At 45.2% G+C, this 25,362-nt stretch overlaps 1 protein-coding gene across 1 annotated transcript; it reads right to left on the minus strand.

Moving 5' to 3' along the window:
• On the minus strand, window positions 1–25,127 carry LOC123591606 (aldo-keto reductase family 1 member C23-like protein). Its single transcript, XM_045466095.1, is given in 11 exon segments — window positions 1–225; window positions 3,631–3,713; window positions 4,271–4,403; window positions 5,111–5,220; window positions 8,772–8,894; window positions 9,881–9,958; window positions 10,756–10,836; window positions 10,839–10,874; window positions 14,732–14,899; window positions 16,596–16,718; window positions 25,064–25,127. Coding segments are annotated over 10 exon segments (942 nt in total). The 5' UTR covers window positions 16,683–16,718; window positions 25,064–25,127; the 3' UTR covers window positions 1–182.
• Window positions 25,128–25,362: the final 235 nt, after the last annotated feature.

Below are 25,362 nucleotides of genomic sequence, written 5' to 3' on the forward strand. Positions count from 1 at the left end.
TAGGTTAGGTTGTTTGAAACGTATTTTCATTTACTTTGGAGGGAAAAGACTGGGTTTAGAGACTTTCATTTCCTAACCCGCGGAGTCACACCGTGGTTGACGAGGCAGCAATAGGGGATAAACCGGGTGCCAATCATCGAACAAAATCAAAGAACTCTGTGGAGGGAGCACAGACATTGCTGTTAACACTCATCAGAAAATGGGAAATCCGGATGACGGCTAAATCTAAAAGGTAAAGGGAGAGTCTTAGTCAAGGAACTGTTTCTGTGCTGGGTAAAGAGACGTTTCTTTTAAATTGGCTTCAGGATGAAAATTAACGTAATTTTCTTTTGGGACAGGTACAAAACCAACTGGTTTGATAATAACCGCATACTATTGCATGACACTGTAACGAACACACTGTAGAAAATACACTTCCGGGGTGCCTGGGTGGCGCAGTCGGTTAAGCGTCCGACTTCAGCCAGGTCACGATCTCGCGGTCCGTGAGTTCGAGCCCCGCGTCGGGCTCTGGGCTGATGGCTCAGAGCCTGGAGCCTGTTTCTGATTCTGTGTCTCCCTCTCTCTCTGCCCCTCCCCCGTTCATGCTCTGTCTCTCTCTGTCCCAAAAAAAATAAATAAACGTTGAAAAAAAAAATTAAAAAAAAAAAAAGAAAATACACTTCCATGCTCATGAACACACATATAAAAATAAACCAATATGTTGCCTTTTTTTTCAGGTACTGTATTATTCTACAACTTAAGGAGCTAAGCTATTTGTGTTGATATTGTAAACTCCCAGGAGGGCAGAGATGAATTCTGCCCCTTTAAAAAAAAAAAAAAAAGTTTATTTATTTTGGGGGGAGACAGAGAGAGTGCGAGCAGGAGAAGGGCAGAGAGAGAGGGAGAATCCCAAGCAGGCTCCATGCTGTCAGCACGGAGCCCGATGTGGGGCTCAAACTCATGAATCTTTTTTTTTTTTTTAATTTTTTTTTTTCAACGTTTATTTATTTTTGGGACAGAGAGAGACAGAGCATGAACGGGGGAGGGGCAGAGAGAGAGGGAGACACAGAATCTGAAACAGGCTCCAGGCTCTGAGCCATCAGCTCAGAGCCCGACGCGGGGCTCAAACTCACGGACCGCGAGATCGTGACCTGGCTGAAGTCGGACGCTTAACCGACTGCGCCACCCAGGCGCCCCTCAAACTCATGAATCTTGAGATCACAACCTGAGCTGAAGTCAAGAGTTGGATGCTTAGCCGACTAAGCCACCCAGGGACCCTGCATTCTGCTTCTTTTAAAACAATGCCAGTCTGGTTTAATATATAAAATTAACAAATATTTCATGGTGATGATGAGGAAGGTAATAAGAATATCACTTGTTTCATTTCTTTTAAGCACTTGGAAATATTTCATCTGTGCCTTTACTTGGTGGGAAATTATATATTAGAGCTAGGGATGGATACAGTGATTATGATATAAGTCAGTTCATCAGGGGACTTCCATTGTAGCAAGGTAGGTAAACTCCTCTTCTCATATATATATATATATATATATATATATATATATAATTTTGAGAGGTAGGTAAACCCCCCCTCTCTCTCTCTCTGTATATATATATGTTTATATATTTATATATATAAAAATATAATTTTGAGAGGTAGGTAAACTCCCTCCCTCTCTCTCTCTCTCTCTCTCTCTATGTATATATATGTGTGTGTGTATATACATATACACACACACATATATATAAAATTTTGAGCCATAAAGTGCTAAATCACTATCGATATTGATTAAAATTGCTGATATCGCTAAGCATGACTGCCTGGGTCTCCACCCTCCCTTACCCTTCCCTCTCTATCATTTTACGATATCATTCATTCAACCAGTGTTTATCACTCAGGGAGACAGAATTTTAAAAATCCCACCCTGGGAATCTAGCATTTCTATCGAGGTAAACAGAAAATAAGCAACGTAAATCAAGAGCCTGGATGGTATGCTAATGAGGACCATCAACACAAAAACGCAGAGTAGAGAGAAAGGGTTGCATTTTTAGGAAGGGTGACAGAGAAGGTGTCACGGAGGTGAGCCCTGAGTGCAGACGTGAACGTGGTGAAGGAGCGGGAGGAAGAGTGTCGCAGGCAGAGAGAACGGGCCCTGGCACAGGTGTATGAGAGGGACGGCCAGGAGGCCACCGGGCTGCATGGGGTCAGCGGGGCACAGTAGAAGGACGTGGAGGCAGACGGCCAGGGAGGCAGCGTCCTGCTGGCCCTTGCAGGTGCTGTAAGGAAGGTGGCCTTCTCCCTGATGCAATAGGCTACCGGGTGTCAAGAAGAGGGGTGCCCGTCACTCTGGCTGCTGGGCATGGACGTCGGGTACAGAGGCCGGAAGAACAGACGGCAGCCAGTTGCCAGCTGAGCCGGAAGACCTCGGTGTGAGCGCGTTCGTGGTGCTTGTGGTGGGGGCACCTGCGAGCAGTTGCCACTGGGAGCTCAGTGTAGACACGACAGGTTTTGAGATGCCTATCACACACCCAAGTGTCGTTGAATAAAGGGATATGCAAACCTTGGTCCAGGGCTCAGGTCTGGGTCGGGTATAATTTGGGGGAGTGTATATTTAGATGGTGTTTAGGGGCGCCTGGGTGGCGCAGTCGGTTAAGCGTCCGACTTCAGCCAGGTCACGATCTTGCGGTCTGTGAGTTCGAGCCCCGTGTCAGGCTCTGGGCTGATGGCTCGGAGCCTGGAGCCTGTTTCCGATTCTGTGTCTCCCTCTCTCTGCCTCTCCCCCGTTCATGCTCTGTCTCTCTCTGTCCCAAAAATAAATAAACGTTGAAAAAAAAATTAAAAAAAAAATAGATGGTGTTTAAAGCACGAGACTAGATAAAACCACCGAGGATGTGGGTGCAGGCAGAAAAGAGAAGGGGTCCAAGGATGGCGCCCTTGGTCACGCCAAAGTTAAGAAGTCGAGCTGCTGGGGAGGAACCTGCAAAGAACACGACAAGGGACATGGCCAGGGAGACGAGGGGAAACCAGATCGGCTGTGCAGGAAGCAAGCCAGGAGTGTGTTTCTAGGAAAGAGTGTTCCTCCCGCTAAAACAAGACGAGGTCACGGCTGACTTGGGCGAGAAGAGTTTTGGCAAAGTGGACAGCAGATGTCTGGTTTGCGTGGGTTCAGAAGAGCAGGGGAAGAGAGAAGCTAGAGGAAGCGAGGACAGCCTTCTTCAGGAAGTTTCCGTGTGAAAGGAGAAACGGGATGTAGAGTGAAGTCGGCTCAAAGGAAGATTTTTGTTTTTTTAAAGACGAGAGCAGGTTTGAGTACCTCTAGGAATAACTTCGTGGGGAGGGAAAAACGGACGATGGAGGCAGACAGTGGGATTTAACCAGGTTTCATGTAGACTGATGAGTAAGGCAGAGGGAGAGAGGCATTAGTTGAGGGTGCCTGCAAAGGACGCCATCACATCAGTTGACTCTGGAATGCAAGCAGGGTCGGGACACAGGACATTAGAGTCCCAAGGGAAAGGGGGACGGAAGGGCTGGAAGAGACAGTGTTTCCCAGCCACTTTCCTCCAAGAAGAGGCAACCCCTTTGTGGATTGGAATAACTGGATTTCTTCTCCGTCCTGCTCCCCAGGGTCTACGGTAGAAGGAGCTACTTACAAAGGATCTACAAAATAGCGAATGTTCCTGTTTAGACTGTCTAGACTTTCCACGTCCTCTGGTGTCAACTGGAAATCCAAAACCTGTCAGAAAGGTGAGAAGACTGACTCAGTTTCCCTGCAGCAATTACTGTCTGCTTCTCCTCCCTCCCCCAACCCAGACACACATTTACGTAGGAATGTACGTAGGTTTTACGAGATGGTTGTCATGAACCTGGGGGTTCGTTCCAAACGAGAGTCAGGAGTGTGTCCCCTTGGCTGTTTGAACTCAGATCACCCTCGGGGGCTCTGGGTGGGTGACTGTGGCCGCAGCGAAGGAATCCTACACCCTTTCAAGCCTAAATCCCATCTCATCTCGCTCCTTCGCTCTGCAGCTGAAGAAATCAAGGCCATAGTGTTGGGCGAAAAAGCAGGACCGAGACCCAAAGCTGACCTTCTGGGTTTCTTTCCCACTTCCTCGTTCCCTCCCTGCAGCAGATGGAGGGGGGGGGGGGATAGTTAAACACCGCACTCGCGTGCATAGCGTATGCAAGGAGGTGAGCTTGGCCCAAATATACCTTGGGTGCCTCGCCGATGACCCAGACCAGAGGGAGACGAGGTGCCTCCATCAGTCCCCTGCCGCCCACAGCCCTCCCGTGTACCTGGAAGTTCTCCCGAATTCTCTCCTCGTTGACGCTCTTGGCCAGGGCCACCTGGGCTGGGGTCCGCCTGCGCCTTGCAGCAATGGCACTGGGCACTGGGTCCTCCAGGGGAACTGGGCTGTTCTTGCTCAACCTGGAAGGGAGGCGGAGGTGCGATGTGTCCGAGGCTGTATGTCCATCTTACATGGGACGGCTGGCTGGGTTCCATCCTCTGAAACTCCGCCCGATTTCCCTCTGGCTGTCTCAACCTCTGTTTTTGCTTCTTTTGGCCAATCCAAAGAAGGAGGACCAGAGAGAGGCAGGCAGAAAGGGACTCTCAGGTATTTGCTCATTTTTTACACGTTTCTGAGAAATTCGGTAAAAGACTGGAGAAGCCAAGAGGACAAAATTTTTGTCCCAACTAAGACCCGATAATCTCCATTATAATAAATAAACCAACGGTTTTCTAAGAAGTTACTATTTCAATAATGCTTTCAACGAATTATCTGCTTCGTCAAGTGCTAAGAGGAGCATTTTCATACTCCTCTTCAAGAGATAAAGAAACCCAAACTCACAGAAGCTCTTACTTGTCTCACGTCCCTCAACTATCAAGTGTTCGAATCGTGGCCCGGGCTCCCTCTGCCACTCTCTAAACCCAAAGCTTTTGAACTGGGTGAACGTTCTAATCAGTGATTTTATTATTCAACACTGTCTTATCGAGTCCCTACAAAGTAGGCTAGTTAAAGGGTTTGCAAAGACGGACCATTCCTGCCGTCTCCCGCTCATCTGCCCCAGAAGGTTGAGCGATGACTCCAGAAGGGACAGTGTCCGTGGTTAGAAAAAGCGCAGAGAGGTCATTACCATTCCTTCCCTGAGTTGGACCCCAAGGCCGCGTACGCAGTCAAGACGATGTCCTGGGACTTGCAGAACTCCAGCAGTTTGCTCTGGTTGAGGTAAGGGTGACACTCCACCTGCAGAAAGCCAGCAGAAGGGTTGGATTCCAGGAACATCAAGTGCTGTATTGCACGACAGCAAACATATCCGGGCGGTCCAGCAACACGGGGAACACACGACCGTCACCCACGGCTGGGCCAGGGGAACTGACAGAGACTTGCCCTCCAATTACCGCCCACGGACAGCAGAGCAGTACTGAGAAACGGGCTTGGTGCTCACGACGGACACGTCAGATCAGGAGGTCAACAGACACGCTCAGTCTCTCGGACAGGAGACCACGGGGCTGGCCTTGGCTCCCCCTCGCGCGTCGCTCTGTCCAACGAGCAGCAGCCCCTGCCTTTCTTCGTTCTTCGTTCTCAGTCCCTTACCCTGACCTCTTCCCTTCACAGCTGCCACGCCTGGAAACCAGCCACTCATCCTTCACGTGTGACTGACTTTCCGTGAGGTCAGTCTTCAGCTTCAGAAACCGGAGCGCTTTCGTCTTTCCCACCACAGTGTGTTGTGATGTCTCTGCTTGACCCGTGGAGCCTTCAAACACCGGCCCTGCTCTACGTCACTGCACCTGTTCCCTTCCCCAAGCCCAGTCTTGTACCATGTGTCCAGGGCTCGGGGGCTTCTGGCCCTTTGATCATCGAGCAGAAATACGTTGCTCGTTGTGACTAGTCAGAAGCTGTTACTAGCGTTGTGACCCGCACACGCTACCGGTGAGAGGGGGCTTCTGTGCCGTAAAAGATAATCAGGGGTACAGTCGTCGTCCTTTCTGTGTAGGGGACCTGGACACCCAGACGCATGCGGGTCAACACGGTCACCCCGGCCACGGGATGGGTGGGCTAGGGGCCAGCTCAGCTCAATTTGTTGATTCTCGGGCTGGCCTTGGCTATTTCCCCTTCCATGACACGGGTTAGGCTCACGTAAAACCCTGGGCGGGCAGGCTCTAGCGTCATGGTGTCCGTTGCAGGGGGGCCTGAAGAAAACGGAACGTCTTGACTATTTTTCAAGATGGCTACTGGATTTTTCTCTAGTGTTCAGTGCGAAAACCCGGTAGGGCTTCTGGAGGTAAAACGCAGGAGAGCCTGGGGACAGGCCCATTGAGGAGCCCCCTGGAGGTGTTAGCTCTCAGACTTGACGCTGAGGCTCCAGCAACTCCGGAGCTGCCGTTCCACATCTTCCTGCCCCATAGTGACCCTGGCGGCCTTTTCGTTCCTGGCAAACCGCGATTCTCTGTATCGGCCTATCTGTCTCTCCAGTTTTCTGGCCGGCAGCTGGCTCTGTGACCTCAACTCTCTGGTGGATCTAAAAAGAGTTGCTCGTTCTCGGTTTATTCAGCTCTTCTTATTATAAGGACACAAGCAACAATTCCCGAGCTCCTTTCGGGCCAGACCCCAAACTGCGAGTGTGCACACGCACTTTTTGCCACACGCCTTTCTCGCTGCCTCTGCTCTGACTCTGGTGACTCAATAAGAGTGAGCAGGGATTGGGGCACCTGGGTGGCTCAGTCAGTTGAGCGTCCGACTTCGGCTCAGGCCATGACCTCGCAGTCCATGAGTTCAAGCCCCGCGTTGGGCTCTGTGCTGACAGCTCAGAGCCTGGAGCCTGTTTCGGATTCTGTGTCTCCCTCTCTCTCTGCCCCTCCCCCGTTCATGCTCTGCCTCTCCCTGTCTCAAAAATAAATAAACGTTAAAAAAATTAATAATAATAAAAAAAAAGAATGAGCAGGGATCGAAGAGAAGCAAGCAGCCCGACTTCGGCCCCACTTGAACTGTATTCCCCAGCACCGTGTGCAGGAAGGGCCCGGTGCTGGCTTCCTGGGGCTCGTTCAGCCATCACGTGCAAATGACCTGTCTGCGTCACGGTTGTCCCGGGCATGAACACGGAGGGGGAGGAAGGGTGATTTATTGTATTTGGGGAACAAGACCAAGCCACCTGACCTGAACTGCCATCCACTCAGATCACCCCTCGGATCACGATGAACTGTCCTCTGTTCAAGCTTCTCAGGCCCACGTAAACTTCCCACCAGCCAATCAGTCTAAGCTTGGCCGTGGTCCGTTCTCTCTGTAGAACCCAGGGCGACGTACGGCTTCTTCCTTAATTCTTCACCATGACCCCAGGCAAAACCAGTTTCTTTACTTTCTCCAGACTGACGATCCCCAAGGTGGAGGTAAACCTCCCAAGGGACACAAAATACAACTTTTCAGAATTCTTATTTGTATTCTTCATCTATAAATAAGAGAAAAAACAAGCCTCACTAATATTTAATACATGGATTGGCTGTCACTCTCTGTCAGCCTTCATGTAAGAAGTTTAGAAGGAGATAAGATAAAGCCAGGGTGAATGTGGACCCTCCCGAGGACAGAAGTGTGGCCACTCACTTCCGTGCTCTCAATTTCTAACATAATTCTCCAAGATCAGGAAGTTTATGCATGGCTTTTTTTTTTTAATTTTTTTTTTTTTTAACGTTGATTTACTTTTGAGACAGAGAGAGACAGAGCATGAACGGGGGAGGGTCAGAGAGAGGGAGGGAGACACAGAATCCGAAACAGGCTCCAGGCTCTGAGCTGTCAGCACAGAGCCTGACGCGGGGCTCGAACGCACGAACCGCGAGATCATGACCTGAGCCGAAGTCGGACGCTTAGCCGACTGAGCCACCCAGGCGCCCCAATGCGTGGCTTATTAAAGTGGGTTTATCTTTTTTTTTTTTTTTAAGTTTATTTATGTATTTTGAGAGAGAGAGAAAGAGAGAAAGAAAATCCCAAGCAGGCTCCACACTGTCAGTGCAGAGCCCGACGCGGGGCTCAAACTCACGAACCATGAGATCATGACCTGAGCCAAAATCAAGAGTCAGATGATTTAACTGAGCTACCCAGGCACCCCTAAATTTATCATTTTTTATTTATTTATTTATTTTTATTATTTAAAAAAAAAATTTTTTTTAACGTTTTATTTATTTTTGAGACAGAGAGAGAACATGAACAGGGGAGGGGCAGAGAGAGAGGGAGACACAGAATCGGAAGCAGGCTCCAGGCTCTGAGCCATCAGCCCAGAGCCCGACGCAGGGCTCAAACTCACGGACCGCGAGATCGTGACCTGAGCTGAAGTCGGACGCTTAACCGACTGAGCCACCCAGGCGCCCCAAATTTATCATTTTTTAAATAAATTTACTATTTTGAGCATTTCTAAGTTCAATGTTGTGAATGTATTCACATTGTCGGGGGCTGATTTTGTACCATCAGGGCTCAGTGGTTATCTCATGACACAGAACTCAAAAGAATTACCTGTTTTCTTTTCCACAGGAGGGCTCCAACTTTACTGACCAGAGATGAGAAAGATCCAGACTTTGTTAACTGCACATTTCTAGGACCCACCCCCATTACACACCTAGGAGATTATACTCCAACCTGAGCCTCGGGTGTTTTTTTACAAAGTGACTTGGCCTTGGGGACTGTCTTCAACAACTTGCAATGCAACTCTGTTCTCTTCAGGAGAGGGCAGTGCCGCTGGTGACCTCGTTGAAATGACACAAGAGGAGGGGGTAGAGTTGGGGGGGGAGGGGCGGGTCCACGGGGCTCACCTGGTTGCACACGGGCTTGTACTTGAGGCCTGGCTTGTCCAGGATCCTCTCCAGCTGCTTGCGGTTGAAGTTGGACACCCCGATGGACTTGGCCAGCCCTGAATCCTTACACTTCTCCATGGCCTGGGGAGGAAGGGGCTGTGAGGAGTGATCCCTGCAGCTGGCTGGGGAAGCACGCTAACAGGGATGGTGCCGAGAGAGGGGGCTCGGGATGGGAGAGAATATGACACAGGACAGAGGAAGCCTTGAAAGCTGCGGATGTCAACAGACGAGACAGGGACTAACCGGGTAGGAGGAGAATGAAAATAATAGGAGAAAAAGGGCAAGAAGACGGAGTAAGATAAGAAGGCAAGGGGTGCAGGACCCAGCTCAAGGAGCCGGTGCGGTTTTTGGCCGGACACCTGGAAAACTCGAGCAAAGTCACAGCGAGGGCCAGGCGCACAGGAAGTGGAGCCTGTGCAGCATGGGAGGCAGGAAGGGGCCAGACTGTCCCCCCGACTGTGGCTCCCTGTTTTCTCCTCGACCCCCTTCCCCATGAGGGTCACCAAGTTCCCTCTGTTGCCGTCACACGTGCCTCGTTGCTGTTCTTGCACATGACAGGTTCTCTCCCGCCTTAAAAACTTGGCCTCGGCCTTCTTTACGCCCGTATCGCTCTTCCTCCGGATACTACACAGTCGGTTCCCTCGCTTCTTGCAAAGCTTTGCCCAGCGTTACCTTGTCAGCGAGGCCTGCCCTGCCCACTCTGCTTTTGCTGTCCCTCTGCGTCCCAGGCCTGCCCTGGCGTTCTCAGCTCCCTCATCAGCTTTATTTTCTCGTACATCCCCCCACGCTGCCGTAGCACCTGCCAGTCCGTGGGGCTGGAAACCTTGGTTTGTTCACCAGCGCGGCCTGAGCACTTCAACACACTCAGTACTGAGTACAGCGCAGGCACTCGGTAAGCCCTTGCTGAACTATGAAATGCGGGAGATGTGAAACGGAGGCAGAGGGACGTCCGGGGACTCACCCAAGTCTCCCTGGGGGCGGAATGGGACGAGGTCCACGTTTCCTGAATCCCCTGTCCAGCCTCTCTCCCCCAACGTCAGAGACGTAGCTATTCAGAGCCTACTCACCTCCCACGTGGCACAGAGATCCACTGTGTGGAAAATGAGTTCTCCGTGTTCGTCCTTTGGGAAGAGCTCTTCCCCAGGCTGGGACACAGGGAAGAAAGAGAGGTTGTACAAAGCTGTGTTTGGCCTCAGCCAAGCAACTGGGACACCCGAGACCCCATCCTAGAGAGAGGCTACAGTGATGCCACGGCTCAACAGGCACCTTGGCCTTGGACTCTCGTGAGATGAGCTGCTCTTACCCCTGCTTTACACCTGGAGGTGGTCACCCAGTAGAGCGACTTGGGAGCATCTGGAGGGTTGAGTTTCATCATTACACTTCCTATACCTCAGCTGGTCTCCATATCGGGACACTCCCCAGACACGAGTGGGTGTGAGGTGGACATTCAGGACCATGGGGTCTTTTTTTTTTTTATTAAAAAAAATTTTTTTTTTAATGTTTATTTTTGAGACAGAGGGAAACAGAGTGCGAGTGGGGGAGGGGCAGAGAGAGAGAGAGACACACACAGAATCTGAAACAGGCTCCAGGCACTGAGCTGTCAGCACAGAGTCAGACGCAGGGCTCGAACCCCGAACCGTGAGATCATGACCTGAGCCGAAGTCGCTCAGACGCTTAACCGACTGAGCCACCCAGGTGCCCCCAGGACTGTGGGGTCTTGAAAATACAGACAATGCATTTACAAGATCGAAGCAAAGATACTGAAAGCCAGTGAACTCTTACACTCTGGGGCTGAGATGGGACTTTTGCGGCAGAAAAAAAGAGGGGGGGGAAGCTTAAAGTATTATGTATGGTTTTTCCTCATTTTTACAAACTATATCCTCTCTTGTATTCAGCTATTAATTTTTACGTTGATGATTAAAGTAAAAGAACTTTCGCTAACCTTCAAAGGTATTGGGATATGTATAAGATAAAGATCCACATAGCTCAACTGAAGTTTCCTCAGCGATATTTCCAAGAATTGGTTCGAACCAATTCTGGACGTAAAAAGGTTCCCCACACCTGCAACGGTTGAAAGGGAAGGTATGAGATTCTTTCTTTCAGAATCTTTAGGAGAAATTAATAAAGTGCACAACTGTCGCTATTTACAGATGACAGACAGTATATAAAGACTCCACCAAAAAGCTATCAGAACTAATAAATTCAGAATTCTGTATGGTGGCAGGATACAAAATTAATATACAGAAATATGTTGCATTTCTATACACTAATAAGGAAGTAGTGGGAAAAGAAATTAAGAAGACAATCCCATTTACGATTGCACCAAAAACAATAAAATCCCTAGGAATAAATGTAACCATGGAGGTAAAAGACTTGTGTTCTGAACATTGGAAGACATTGATGAAAGAAATTAAAGATGGCACAAACAAATGGAAAGCTAGCCCATGCTCGTGGACTGGAAGAACAAATATTGTTAAAATGTCCCTACTACTCAAAGCAGTCCCGATTGAATGCGACCCTTATCAAAATACAAATAGCATATATTTTTGCATACCTAGAACAAACAATCCTAAAATGTGTATGGAACCAGAGAAGACCCTGAATAGCCAAAGCGACCTTGAGAAAGAAAAACAAAACTGGAGGCATCATAACCCCAGACTTCAAGGTATACTACAAAGCTGTAGTAATCAAAGCAATCAGCAGTGGAACAAAAACAGATGCACAGGTCAACAGAACAGAATAGAGAGCTCAGAAACAAATCCATGCGTATATGGTCAATGAATCTGTAACAAAGGAGGCAAGAATATGCAATGGGAAAAAGACGAATGATGTTGGGAAAACTGGACAGCAACATTAGAAGAATGAAACTGGACCACTGTCTTTCATCATACACACCGAAAAATAAACTCACAATGGTTAAAGACCTAAATGTGAGACCTGCAACCATAAAACTCCTAAAAGAAGACACAGGCAGTGACCTCTTGGACATTGGCCTTCACGATATATTTGTGGATAGGTCTCCTGAGGCAAGAGAAACAAAAGCAAAGATAAACTATTGGGGATGCATCAAAATAAAAAGCTTTTTCACAGCAAAGAAAACCATCAACAAAACAAAAAAGCAACCTACACAAAGGGGAGAAGGTATTTGCAAGTGATAAATCTGACAAGGAGTTTCTATCAAAAACTACATGAAGAACTTATTCAACTCAACACCGAAAACACAAAATAATCTGATTAAAAATGGCAGAGAACCTGAATGGACATTTTACCAAATAAGATGTACAGATGGCTAACAGACACATGAAAAGATGCTCAGCATCACTCATCATCAGGAAAATGCAGATCAAAACCACAATGAGGTATCACCTCACACCTGTCAGAATGACTAGTATCAGAAAGACTAGAATGACAAGTGTTCACAAGGATGTGGAGGAAAGGGAACCCTGGGGCATTGTTGATGGGAATGTAAACTGGTGCAGTCACTGTGGAAACCAGTACGGAGGTAGGTTCCTCAAAAAATTAAAAGCAGAAATACCATATGATCCACAACTATAATTCCACTTTTGGGAATTTACTCAAAGAAAATGAAAACACTAATTCAAAAAGACACATGCATCCCTATATTTATTGTGGCATTATTTATAATAACCAAGATGCAGAAATAATACACATATCTACGGGTCGATGAATGGATAAAAAAGGTGTGATATATACATTTGTACATATAAAGAGTGGAATATTACTCAGCCATAAAAAAGAATGGAATCTTGCCATTTGTGACTAGAATGTATTATGCTAAGTGAAATGAATCAGACAGAGAAAGAAAAATGCCAGACGACTTCATTTATATGTGAAATCTAAAAAACCAAGCAAACGAAAGAACAAACAAACAAAAAACAGAAACAGACTCATAAATATAGAGGAAAAACTGGTTGTTCCCCGAAGGGAGGAGAGTAAGGGGAGGGGTGAACTACGTGAAGGGGATCAAGAAGTACAAATTTCTAGTCATAAAATAAGGAAGTCATGACAAATGAGGGATGTTGTCAATGACGCTGTATGGTGACCACACTTACCGTGGCGAGTGCTGTGTAATGTACAGACTCGTCACACCACCGTGTTGTGCGTCTGGAACTAACAGAACCTTGTGTGTCAACTATGCTTCAATAACAAAAATGCTTGATTTTAACTCCTCTTCAATAAAATATAATTGTTTAATTTTAATATGGTCTATGTAACCAGGGGCTTGCTGCCTGGTTTTAGCCTAAGGGGGAACCATATAAAAACTATTTTATACAGCTTAAAAAAAAAAAAAAAAAAAAGAATCTCTAGAAGAAATTAATGAAAGGGAAAATGAGCAACAGCTACAAACCCACTTGCAGTCGTTGGGAAGTGACACTTGTGGTCATTGGGAAGCGACGAACCATCCTGCTTAGCTCCTAAATTCTTTTTCCTCATAGCTTCTGTTTCATACTGAATTAAGACAACGATGTAGGAAAGGAAAAATATGGCCCAACACAGGGGGTCTCCAACTTTAGAATGTAAAGGAATTATTTTTTTATTTTATTTTTTTTTTAATTTTTTTTTTCAATGTTTATTTATTTATTTTGGGACAGAGAGAGACAGAGCATGAACGGGGGAGGGGCAGAGAGAGAGGGAGACACAGAATCGGAAACAGGCTCCAGGCTCTGAGCCATCAGCCCAGAGCCCGACGCGGGGCTCGAACTCCCGGACCGCGAGATCGTGACCTGGCTGAAGTCGGACGCTTAACCGACTGCGCCACCCAGGCGCCCCAGAATGTAAAGGAATTATGAAACACATTCCTGGGTTCTACCTCCAACATATTACATCACAATATCTGCAGATTTTGGCTGGGAAATTGCATTTTTTTTCCCGAGTTTATTTGTTTTGAGAGAGGGAGAGTGCACACAAGCAGGGGAGGGGTAGAGAGAGGGGGAGAGACAGAATCTCAAGCAGGCTCCACACTGTCAGTGCAGAGCCCGACATGGGACTCGAACTCATACCATGAGCTCATGACCTGAACCAAAACCAAGAGCTGGATGCTCAACTGACTGAGCCACCCAGGCGCCCCTGGGAAATTAGATTTTTAACAAGAACCTCAAGCAGTTGTGATTCAGGAAATTGCATTTTGAATGTATTAAGTGTTCCAAAGAAAAGTAGGACCTACAGGAATTTCGGGGGGAGGGTACTTTAGTCAGCTTATTTTAGGAAGTAAAAATCTAAGGAAAATCCATCAAAATTGCTAAGGCTCCCTCCCTATGGAAGGGAGATAAACAGACAAGAGAGCAATAGTGATACCACATCTAACACAGTCGTTCAGAGAGCTTCATACCGTGGAGCAAGAAGGAAGAAATTCCCTTCCTGCCTAGAATTCACTTGTATGGACCTCAACTCTCTCTTCATGGGTCACTTCGCCTCATATTTAAATATCTGGTTCTAGTAGTAGTCAGCTCCATGAACACCATTGGAGAAAATTCTTCTTGGATTCCTTTCCAGTCTGACTTAAATCCGTAAGTTCTTTTATTTGTTTCAGCTATACTATCAGTAGAAATGAAAAGTAGTAGGAGAAAATGGCTCCAAAGTTAAAAAAAAAAAAAATCTAAGTACGTTTACAAACATTAATTTCATCCTCATAGCAGTTCTGTGGTATTATCTTCCCACTTCATAGGAAAGAGACATGGGATGTCTATTGACCATGCCATAGGTTGAGATATGAGGCCTAAGGCTCGAAGAAGTTGGAACCCACATCCCTTGCCAGCATGCACCCCACCTTCAGCATACACCTTCTTACAGTGCAAGGTCTGTGGGAATGAAAATGTAACCAATAAGAGGAGAACTTCACCGAGAAACTCTTCTGAGAGTGAGCTTTTCACAGATACGTAGGGAACTATACACAGAACCTTTGAAGTGTAGAATATGTCCTCTCTCTTCACAGAGCCATCAGCGATCTTCTTCCGGATGGCCCTCCCAATCTATTCTTCATTTAGATACAAGTAAGCAGAGTCAAAATGGCGGTAGCCTACATCGATTGCTCTCATGACAGCCTCTTCCACCTCACTCTTAGCAACCTAGAAGACCACAGAAAGACAAAGACCTACTTGATTCAGGAACAGATGGCCAATCCCACCAGCGGAGCTATTTAGCAGAACCTATTGTTTTTCTAAGGGCTAAGAGCTAGAGGTGACAGAGCTGAATGTTGACTTATACCCAGTGGTAGATGTTTAACGATCTATGGTGTAAATACTCCCACCATGGCTGACTTCAAGCCATGACTATTAGGAAAAGGTGCTCACCATCAGATCTTGTGAGTCCATGAGCTGGCCTAGCTCGTCACTGGGTTTAACCCTCCCGCCCCTGGATTTACATCATGTGTGGATTTACACAATCTATCGGTTGACGGTCCCAAGTTAACTCACTCTGTGAGAGACTGTTACACCGGTTGCAATCCAGAAGTCTAATGCTCAGAGCTATCTGTCAATGCAGTGAAGGTGTGGCTTTACACAGCATAAATTAATGATTTACCGACGTAAACTTGGAGGAACGCTTCAAGCAATATTTGAGGAGGAACAGAAATGTAACAGAAAATAAACTATTTTTTTTTTATGCAAAATGTCTCATAATTGGTTTTGCTGTGGTGGTTGCTAAATTGGTCCACATGTGACTTTTGCCCTTTCACAACTTGGTTATTTTATTTTTAGCTGCCTACTGTTCTGCTGGCCCACCAGGCTGGACTTTAGACCTTCTCCATAATTTCCCCTCATCATCGCCTGCTTCTACCTCACTTACAATGTCTCCTGGGTATATTTTTTAATCTGTAATTCCCGACGAGTTAACTAGCACCCCGGATTTAAGAGCCAAGAGTCCAAGTAAAAGCAACCCTTGGTGACAGTGCCCTTGCTGAAGTCCTCAGCATTACCCACCATGTGGCTCTCGTGTTGGGGAGTCGATCCTACAACTTTCCTTAAACAATTATAAGCTCCTCCACTAGGAACCACTGAAGATGTGCTCTTGTAAGTTGGAAATGTTCAAATGAGAAACACGCATGGAGTTCAGGGTTCCAAACCGAGAATTTCCAAGTGCCCCCAGGGAATAGTATTAACAACTTGGCCTCTACCAGACTATTTCCCCTCCAGACCACCAGCACTCTCTCTAACTTTAATCTTGACTCTCTCCAGAACATTCAGCGGCCGAGATTTCTCTAGATAGTCTACGCGTGTTGGTGGACAGGGACCGCTTGGACAGCAGACGTTACAGAGAAACTTCATCACAAGCAAGCTTGCCATCAAGTCTCCGACATGTGGTGATCATGACACCTGGGTTTCATTCATTGCAACAGATGGTGAATGGCTACAGCTGGACAGCCGGTGAGAGTACCAGAAACGGCCTCACCCACCCCTGCGTGGCTGACAGATGGCACGCTCCCCTGCCCCTTGATATAGCAGTATGCCACGTGTGACTGTCGAACAAGCAGTGTCAGAGTCACTCGGTAGCTCATTAGAAATGTGGATTTTTGAGCCCTATCCCAGATCTACTCATTCGGGGCCTTTGTAGGTACGGCCTCCAAATCTGCATTTTTAACAAGAACCTCAGTGTTTTCATGCTGATGAAAATTTGAAAATCACTGACTTCATGCACTAAATAACCTAACCTGGAGAGAAGCATCTTACGAACAAATAAAATGAGGCCTGCCTGCATTTCCCCAATTCTGGTTCTGATAAGGACCCATGTCTGCCGCCCCTCTGTCTCCGTGGCCACAGTGACTACCTTATTAGGAGCAGAGGTGCCAAATCCCAGCATGGGCATGAAGAACCCATCGTTCAGCTTTACAGAGCAGAGTTTCACTGAGCTCATCTCTTTCCACTCTTCTGGCTTTTTATTAACAGAAATCTGCAGAGGGAAGAAAATAGCGTAATTGTTATTTTTTAACAGCGTTAATGAGATAGAAGTCACATACCATAAAATCACCCCCTCGAATTCATCCGCTTCAGCAGGTTTTAGTCTACTCGTGGAGTTGTTACCAGTACACAATTTCAGAACATTTTCATCGTCCTCCACTAAACACCATCCTCCTAAAAACAACACCCCATTCCTCGCTCCTTTCAACTGCCGGCAAACACTTTCTGCCTCGACAGATTTGCCTATCCTGGAAATCTTATGTACATACACCATGTGGCCTTTCGTGACTGCTTTCTTTCACTTAGCCCATTGTTTTCAATGCCAATCCATGTTGTATCGTGTTTTGGTGTTTCCTTCCTTGTGGCTAAGTAACATCCCTTTGTCTGGGTGTACCACGTGTGGGTTATCCCTTCTTCAGTTGACAAACATTTGGCTTTTCCCACTTTTCGCCTACCATGAATAATGCTTCTGTAAACATTCCTGCACAAGTTTTTGTGTGGACATACGTTTACAATTCTCTTGGGTATGTACGTAGGCGTGGAATTACTGAGTCATAGAACCAACCTGTGTTTAATGTTCTGAGAAACCACCAAGCGTTTTCCAAAATGGCCGTACTATTTACACTCTAATTCGTGACAACTCCAGTTTCTCAGCATCTTCTCCAACACTTGTTACGCATTACTTTTCGTCAATAGCCATCCTGACAGGTATGAGGTGATAGTGTGGTTTTGGTCTGCATTTCCCTGAGTGATGAGTGATGTTCATAAACATCTGTTCATAAACCTCTTGGTCATTTGTAGATCTTCTCTGGAGGAATGTCTACTCGAATCCTTGCCCACTTTTGAACTGGTCATTAGTTTTCCTTGCTAACGAATTGTAGGAATTCCTTATATATTTTGGAGATGAACTTCTTATCAAATACAGGGTTGGCAAATATTTTCTTCCAATCCAAAGAATCCTTTTCACCCTGTGGATGGTTTCCTTTGCTGTGCACAAGCTTTTTGGTTTGATGTGGCCCCACTTGTTTATTTTTGGTCTTATTGCCTGTACTTTTGGTGTCTTATTCAAGATATCATGGTCAATGTCATTAAGATTTTCTCCTATGTTTTCCCCCAGAGTTTTAAAGTTACAGGTCTTACATTTAAGTCTTTAATCCATTTTGAGTTGAATTGGACAACCCCAATGCATTTGTATTATTCTATCATGGTCTCAGAATGATTAATCTTTGGTTAATTTTGTTCTTTTTAAAATGTTTATTTACTTATTTGAGAGAGAGCAAGAGAGAGAGAGAGAGCACACACACGCATGAGCAGGGGAGGGGCAGAGAGAGGGAAACAGAAGATCTGAGGCGGCCTCTGCTCTGACAGCAGAGAGCCCGATGCGGGGCTCGAACTCACATACCGTGAGATCATGACCTGAGCTGAAGTCAGACACTTAACCGACTGAGCCGTACAGCCTCCTGTGATTAATTTTGTTCTTAAACTATTTAATGAAACTTTAACCCTGTGCCTACCTTTGTTTCTAAGTTTGAATTGATAAACTAAAAGAACAATTGAAATCTAGGCATTATCTGCCTTGTATGTGTAGCAACAGAAAGCACCCAGACCACCTAAATAGTAGCTTTACAAATATGTGTATAATGATTTTTATTCATGTTTTATAATGATATGGAAAATTATTAAGTATTAAAATTATATATGTGTGTGTATATATATATATATATATATATATATATATAGGCTCTGCTCTGACATTTCCAAGTCACTTTCTCAAAAGGCTTTGCCCCATCAATGTTTACCCTCTGATCACCAGAGCATGAAAATTCCTAGCTCACTCATCAGTGACAGTATTGTGATACTTCATTGAAAACTTCCTAAGCAAATGATCAGGCTGTCAGTAGTCTATCATGTCTTATCCATAATAATTAGAGTAGATTTCATTAAAAGACGCTGACTAAGGCTGTGAGATTAATTTCTGGATTCTGCCTCATTTTAATCCTTCCCTTTCCTCTCACACCTAATTCAGGCACATTAAAACATCTCCTTCCCCTCCCGTCTCAAAAAAGGGACTAAATTACCCGTAAGTATATTCAGCCTCAGTTAATACAGGGAAGATGTGCATGAAATGTCTGCTAACTAGACTTAACCGTGTCACCATTTCACAGTCTATACGAATACCAAATCACCAAGCTGCACGTTGGAAACACGTTACGTTATATGTCGATTATACCTCCACAAAAATTATGCTTCTGCGACAAAAAAAAAAAAAATACACAAAAATGAAATGCCATTTTCACCACTCTGATTAAACTGTTATAGGGGCTCCTGGGTGGCACAGTCAGTTAAGCGTCCGACTTCAGCCAGGTCACGATCTCGCGGTCCGTGAGTTCGAGCCCCGCGTCAGGCTCTGGGCTGATCGCTCAGAGCCTGGAGCCTGTTTCCGATTCTGTGTCTCCCTCTCTCTCTGCCCCTCCCCCGTTCATGCTCTGTCTCTCTCTGTCCCAAAAATAAATAAACGTTGAAAAAAAAATTAAAAAAAAAACTGTTATATTACGCAAACATATCAAGCGCGAAGATGGTGAATAAAGTTTTAATTCCATAAACAATGAGTAAGTGCGTATGAAGCTCCAAAATAATGACTGTTGCTGTGATCTTTGTGATTTTACTGTGACTTTTGTGGTCTATTCCGTAGTAGGCAATTTTTAAGATTCCTAAATGAAAATGTATTCTCTTTGAAGAAACAGATTAAAATTTATTTTAAAATTTCCTGGATTCAGGTGCCTTGGTGGCTCAGTCGGTTAAGCATCTGACTGTGGCTCAGGTCATGGTCTCGTGGTCTGTGAGTTCGAGCCCCGCGTCGGGCTCTGTGCTCACAGCTCGGAGCCTGGAGCCTGCTTCGGATTCTGGGTCTCCCTGTCTCTCTGCCCCTCCCCCACTCGTGCTCTGTCTCTGTCTCTCAAAAATAAATGAACATTAAAAACATCTTTTTAGGGGCACCTGGGTGGCTCAGTCAGTTAAGCGGCTGACTTTGGCTCAGGTCATGATCTCGCGGTCCGTGAGTTCGAGCCCCGCGTCGGGCTCTGTGCTGACCGCTCAGAGCCTGGAACCTGTTTCAGATTCTGTGTCTCCCTCTCTCTGACCCTCCCCCATTCATGCTCTGTCTCTCTCTGTCTCAAAAATAAATACACGTTAAAAAAAAATTTTAAAAAACCCATCTTTTTAATAAAACAAATTCCCTGGATTTGTAGATTTTATTGCATAATTGTGATCACAATGAAATTCCTCGCTGGTGCCCAGCCTGCACAGATTTAGAGCCCTGACGTGCCTTTTCACCCTGCCCTGTCCTGTCCTCCTCTATTCAGACTTCTCTTGACCTTTCGCTTCGGCTTCTCATCTTGCTTGGCCCCCTGTCTAGAACTGCTCCATCCCTGCCTTGCTGGGTATAGAAATTCTTCCAAGACCTTTGAACTTGCACACAGCCGGCTCAGCTACTGGCATACTCCCCTTTGCTGCATAGGCCGCGTCAGGCATTGTTTAACTGTGAAACATCTGTTGGTATTTTCTGGACTTCAGTACTGACTACAGCCTTGACTTGGTGCCTGTGATTCCCCTTGGCGCTGAGTCTCAAGTCTTCAAACCCAAGTTTCGATTTGCCTGCTGATTTTTCCATTTTGTGTTCATTTCCTTTAACCATGCTTTTAAAAAAAAGTTAATTTATTTTTTTAAAGTAATCTCTGCAGCCAACACTGGGGCTCGAACTCACAGCCCCAAGATCAAGAGTCACACGCTCCCTCTGCTGAGCCAGCCGGGGCGCCCCTAACCAGCTTCTTTAATAAAGTAACTGTCGACATAGTAGAAGATATTAGTGGCTGACGATACCTCACACTCTAAGAAACAAATATATTGAGTTGAAAAAGTAAGGTGAGCTCGTACGTTTAAAATCCTGTTTCCGGTTCTGTCTCTCCTAAGTGAGGCAAATAGGATTCAGTAGCACCTCTTTCTACCACCAATTTTCATGGGCAATACCAATGACCAGAGTTGACTCCCTGACTCTGATTCCTCCTGGAAGAAATCTGCCTTCTTGGAGAATGGCTATTTGTGTCTTGGATCAGGAAAATTCAGGACAGAACTGAATACAGTGTTGTTGTCAAAGACCAAGGTTTACCATGGCTGGCAGCAACAATGCTGGAAAGACAAAGGCGTCCACTGAGGGAACCCTGCCAGACCGCTCGTGACAGTTGGAAGGTGAAAAGATATTGACGTTGTTGTTTGGAAGAAGTTGATTCTACGAAAGAGCCGTGAGTTCATAATAATAGTGAAATAGGATGAAGAGAAATAAAATACGTATAGTTTGTCACTGATTTTAATAAGTGAGGGGCGGTGAATGTATATGACTATTTCTTCTTCTTTTATATCCATGGCAGGTTATACAGTGACCTGAACTGTTACTTCTCTGGTTTTGCAAGCAGGAAAGAGAGCCCAGCAGTTCTGAAAGCGCACCAGGAGGAAGGAAAGCGGAGGTATATCGGCAGGAAGTGTGCCAAGCATGGGAACAGTGGATCCACCAGTGGCCACGCAGGTGAAGGGTCAGTGCTCCAGTGCTCGGTCAAATTCCTCAAGTACAAGAAGAGCTTAATAGCCCTAGGAGAGGCAATTAAATACTATGGATCCCACAACACCGATAAATGGAACCTCAAAAGGGCATGTCAATTCACGCAAAAATACTAAAACCTATGAAGAAGGCAAAGGCATGGGTGTTTTTTAAAGTGTGTAGAAAGTTAAGTTTTATCATAAAAAGAGAGGTCAATTTGGTGATCCGTGGCTTGGACTTGAATCATTCTTGGAGAAGTAACCACATCAGGGCCCTGACTAGGAATAAATCAGTCATCCAAATCCAGCAATTTGGGCTAATTTTTGGTTCCAGAACATTTGACTTCTGAATACTGAAAGTTGGAATTTGCATAAATTTCAAGTGTCCTGCACTTGGAATTATTATTTGTCTTTTGGATTTTTCGGCCACTAAAAAACGGCTAAGCCATTTTTAGCTTGTGGGCCATACACAAGCAGTGAGCTGTGCCCGCCAGCCACAGTTCGTGGACCTCTGCTCCATAAAATCAGTAGACATTATCATAATATCTCCAGCTATCTCCCTGTAGATTAATATTTTTTAGTTGTGGTGAAATCTGCATAACGTAACGTTTACCATTTCGACCACGGATAAGTGTACAATCCAGTGGCATTAAATCGATTCACGGTGTTGTTCAACCTCCACCGCTCACTACATGCGAAACATTTTTGTCACCACCAACAAAGACTCTGTACCTGTCAAAAATTAGCTTTTGGATTGTTCGCTAGTGACGTGTAGAAACACAACTGATCGTTTGTGTTGGCCTTGCGCTTCGCAACATTGCTGAATTCGGTTATTAGCTTTACGAGTTTCCTTAAGAACTCTTCGGGATTTGCTGTATGTGGGGTCACGTCCTCTGTGACTGGGAATGGTTCTACCCCAGCCTTTCCAATTTGGATGCCCTTTGTTTCTGTTTCTTGCCTCATGGCTCTGGCTAGAACGTCCGGTACAACGTTGACTAGCGTGGTGGGAAGGGGCATCCTGTCTTGCTCCCCATCTCAGGAGGAAAGTTTTCAGTCTTCCCGCATCGAGTGTGAAGTCAGGTGTTTTTTTTTTTTTTCTCAAGTTTTTTTTTTTTTTTTAATGTTTATTTATTTTTGAGAGAGAGAGACAGAGCACGACAGGAGATGGGAAGAGATGGCAGAGAGAGAGGGAGTGTGACACAGAATCCGAAGCAGGCTCCAGGCTCTGAGCTGTCAGCACAGAGCGAACCCACGAACCGCAAGATCGTGACCTGAGCTGAAGTCAGACACTTAACCGACTGAGCCACCAGGCACCCCAACACTATCGTTATCTCACATGTATCCAGTGGAGCTTTCCAGAGATCTATATGGTGTGGGGTACTGCACCACACTGAAGGCAGAAGCAGATTTGATACTCTAGCTGGCTTCTGTTAGGCTACTCATTCGTTTTTCACAAATATCAAACAATATCACTCTTCTCCCTAATTGATTTTTGTTTTGCAAAATACTTTTATTCTTCATAAAATGTATTTTTCATGTTAATACGCAGTAGGGTTATTATTTCTTCATGACAGGATACATAAGTATTTGAAATGTTCCCCATTTAGCTTTCTGATATAGCCTACAGAATCTTAAAAACGCCGAATGTATAGAAACAGAGTAGGATGGTGATTGCCAGGCCAGGGCTACGTGGAGGAGAAAACGGGTGAAGGTGACCAAGGGCACAAACTTACCATTGTAGAACGAGTAACTTCTGGGGATCTAAGCAGCATGCTGACTCTAGTTAATTGCACTGTCTTGCACGCTTGCAAACTGCTAAGCCAGTAAATTTTAAAAGTTCTCAACCCTTCCCCCAAAGTAACTGTGCGAAGTGGTACAGGTTTTAAGTAACTTCATGGTCGCAATCACTTTGCAACATACATGTGTGTCAAATGATCACACTCTTCGCCCTAAACTTACACAAGGTTACATATCAATTCTATCAACAAACAAGAAACGCATATATAAATTAAATTATTTTAAAAGAAGAAGTGTGAATTTACTAAAGCACAGGAGCGATTTTTTGTATTGCAAAATACTAAAACCATCTAACTAAAATCTGATAATAAAAAAAAGGTGTTATACTGGGGCGCCTGGGTGGCTCAGTCAGTTAAGCGTCTGACTTGGGCTCAGGTCATGATCTCACAGTTCATGAGTTCGAGCCCCGTGTCGGGCTCTGCACTGACAGCTCAGAGCCTGGGGCCTGCTTCGGATTCTGTGTCTCCCTCTCTCTCTCTGCCCTTCTCGCACTCGTGCTCTGTCTCTGTCTTAAAAATAAATAAACATTAAAAAAATTTTTTTTTTAATTTAAAAAAAGGTGTTATACTGTGAAAAAAGGCATGCTTTTGAATTGATGAACTGTCATAAGGGATGCAATTATAACACAAAAGGAAAGATCTGGTGACACACTGGATACTTCACACGACTAGAAAACACCAGAGATTCTAGGGGAGAAACGTTACGAGAATATCCTGAAGACTTCTGTCGTTGGGTACAAGACAAATACATAACACTTGCATCAAAGTACCACAAAACGGACATGAGTAAACTATTGCCTGTGTTTCCAATCATTACAACTTTAAAATACTTAGGAACAAATTTAACAAGAGTGATGGCACTTCTATAGGGGAAAACACTATCAAACATCACTGAAGGCCTACAATAATATCTGTGCAAGTGAAAATGTATGCAAAATTTTTGGACAGTTTATTAAAATGTAAATTCTCATAAAATCATATATATACGCCCAAACAATTAAAATTCAAATTCCCCTAAAAGTCCAATTTTAAAAATTAGATACAAATTTTTCAAGTATAGATTACAAACTTAATGCCAGAGGGGCGCCTGGGTGGCGCAGTCGGTTGAGCGTCCGACTTCAGCCAGGTCACGATCTCGCGGTCCGTGAGTTCGAGCCCCGCGTCGGGCTCTGGGCTGATGGCTCGGAGCCTGGAGCCTGTTTCCGATTCTGTGTCTCCCTCTCTCTCTGCCCCTCCCCCGTTCATGCTCTGTCTCTCTCTGTCCCAAAAATAAATAAACGTTGAAAAAAAAATTTTTTTAAATAAAATAAAATAAAATAAAATAAAATAAAATAAAATAAAAACTTAATGCCAGAGAGAAAATTCATGGAAAGTATCAGTGATGGACACTTTTCTGACTGGACTTCAGAACTTATTATAAAGCCAGGATTATCTTTAATTTTTTTTTTTTCAACGTTTATTCATTTTTGGGACAGAGAGAGACAGAGCATGAACGGGGGAGGGGCAGAGAGAGAGGGAGACACAGAATCGGAAACAGGCTCCAGGCTCTGAGCCATCAGCCCAGAGCCTGATGCAGGGCTCGAACTCACGGACCGCGAGATCGTGACCTGGCTGAAGTCGGACGCCTAACTGACTGCGCCACCCAGGCGCCCCCAGGATTATCTTTAAAAATTGTATCGGTATAAGGTTACACAAAAATCCTTGTGGAACAGAATAGAAAATCCAGAATTAGTTTTTGTTTAAGAGATGATTTAAGAGAATTTAAGATATGATTAATTGAGTCATATAATTCAGAGGAGAATAACGAATTATTTAATATATGATGCTAAAAGAAATGCCTATCGAACTCAAAGAAAATAGGATTGGATTTCCCCTCTCATGCCATGTATAAAAATAAATTCTAGGCACATAAATGATATACAGAATAAAAAAGGAGAGGAAAAATACTTATAAGAAACTCCAAGTCACAATCTTGCCCAAGAGAAGACCTTGTTAAATAGACCAGAGAATCAAACGCTATGAAAGAAAAAATAGATGTATTTGAAAATACAAACATTAAAACTTTGCATGGCGAAATTCCCTATCATCAGAGTTTAATAGGCAAATGATAAATTTGGAAAATATTCATCAACTGGATGGAAGGGAGCTGATATTTATAACCTAAGGGAGCTCTTAGAAGTTGACCAGAGAAAGACAAATAAAAAATTTGAGTGAGGTGACAAGGAGGCCGTGCACAGGACACTAAGCCAA

This window comes from Leopardus geoffroyi, chromosome B4, assembly GCF_018350155.1.
Source record: "Leopardus geoffroyi isolate Oge1 chromosome B4, O.geoffroyi_Oge1_pat1.0, whole genome shotgun sequence".
NCBI classification, from domain to species: Eukaryota; Metazoa; Chordata; class Mammalia; order Carnivora; family Felidae; genus Leopardus; species Leopardus geoffroyi.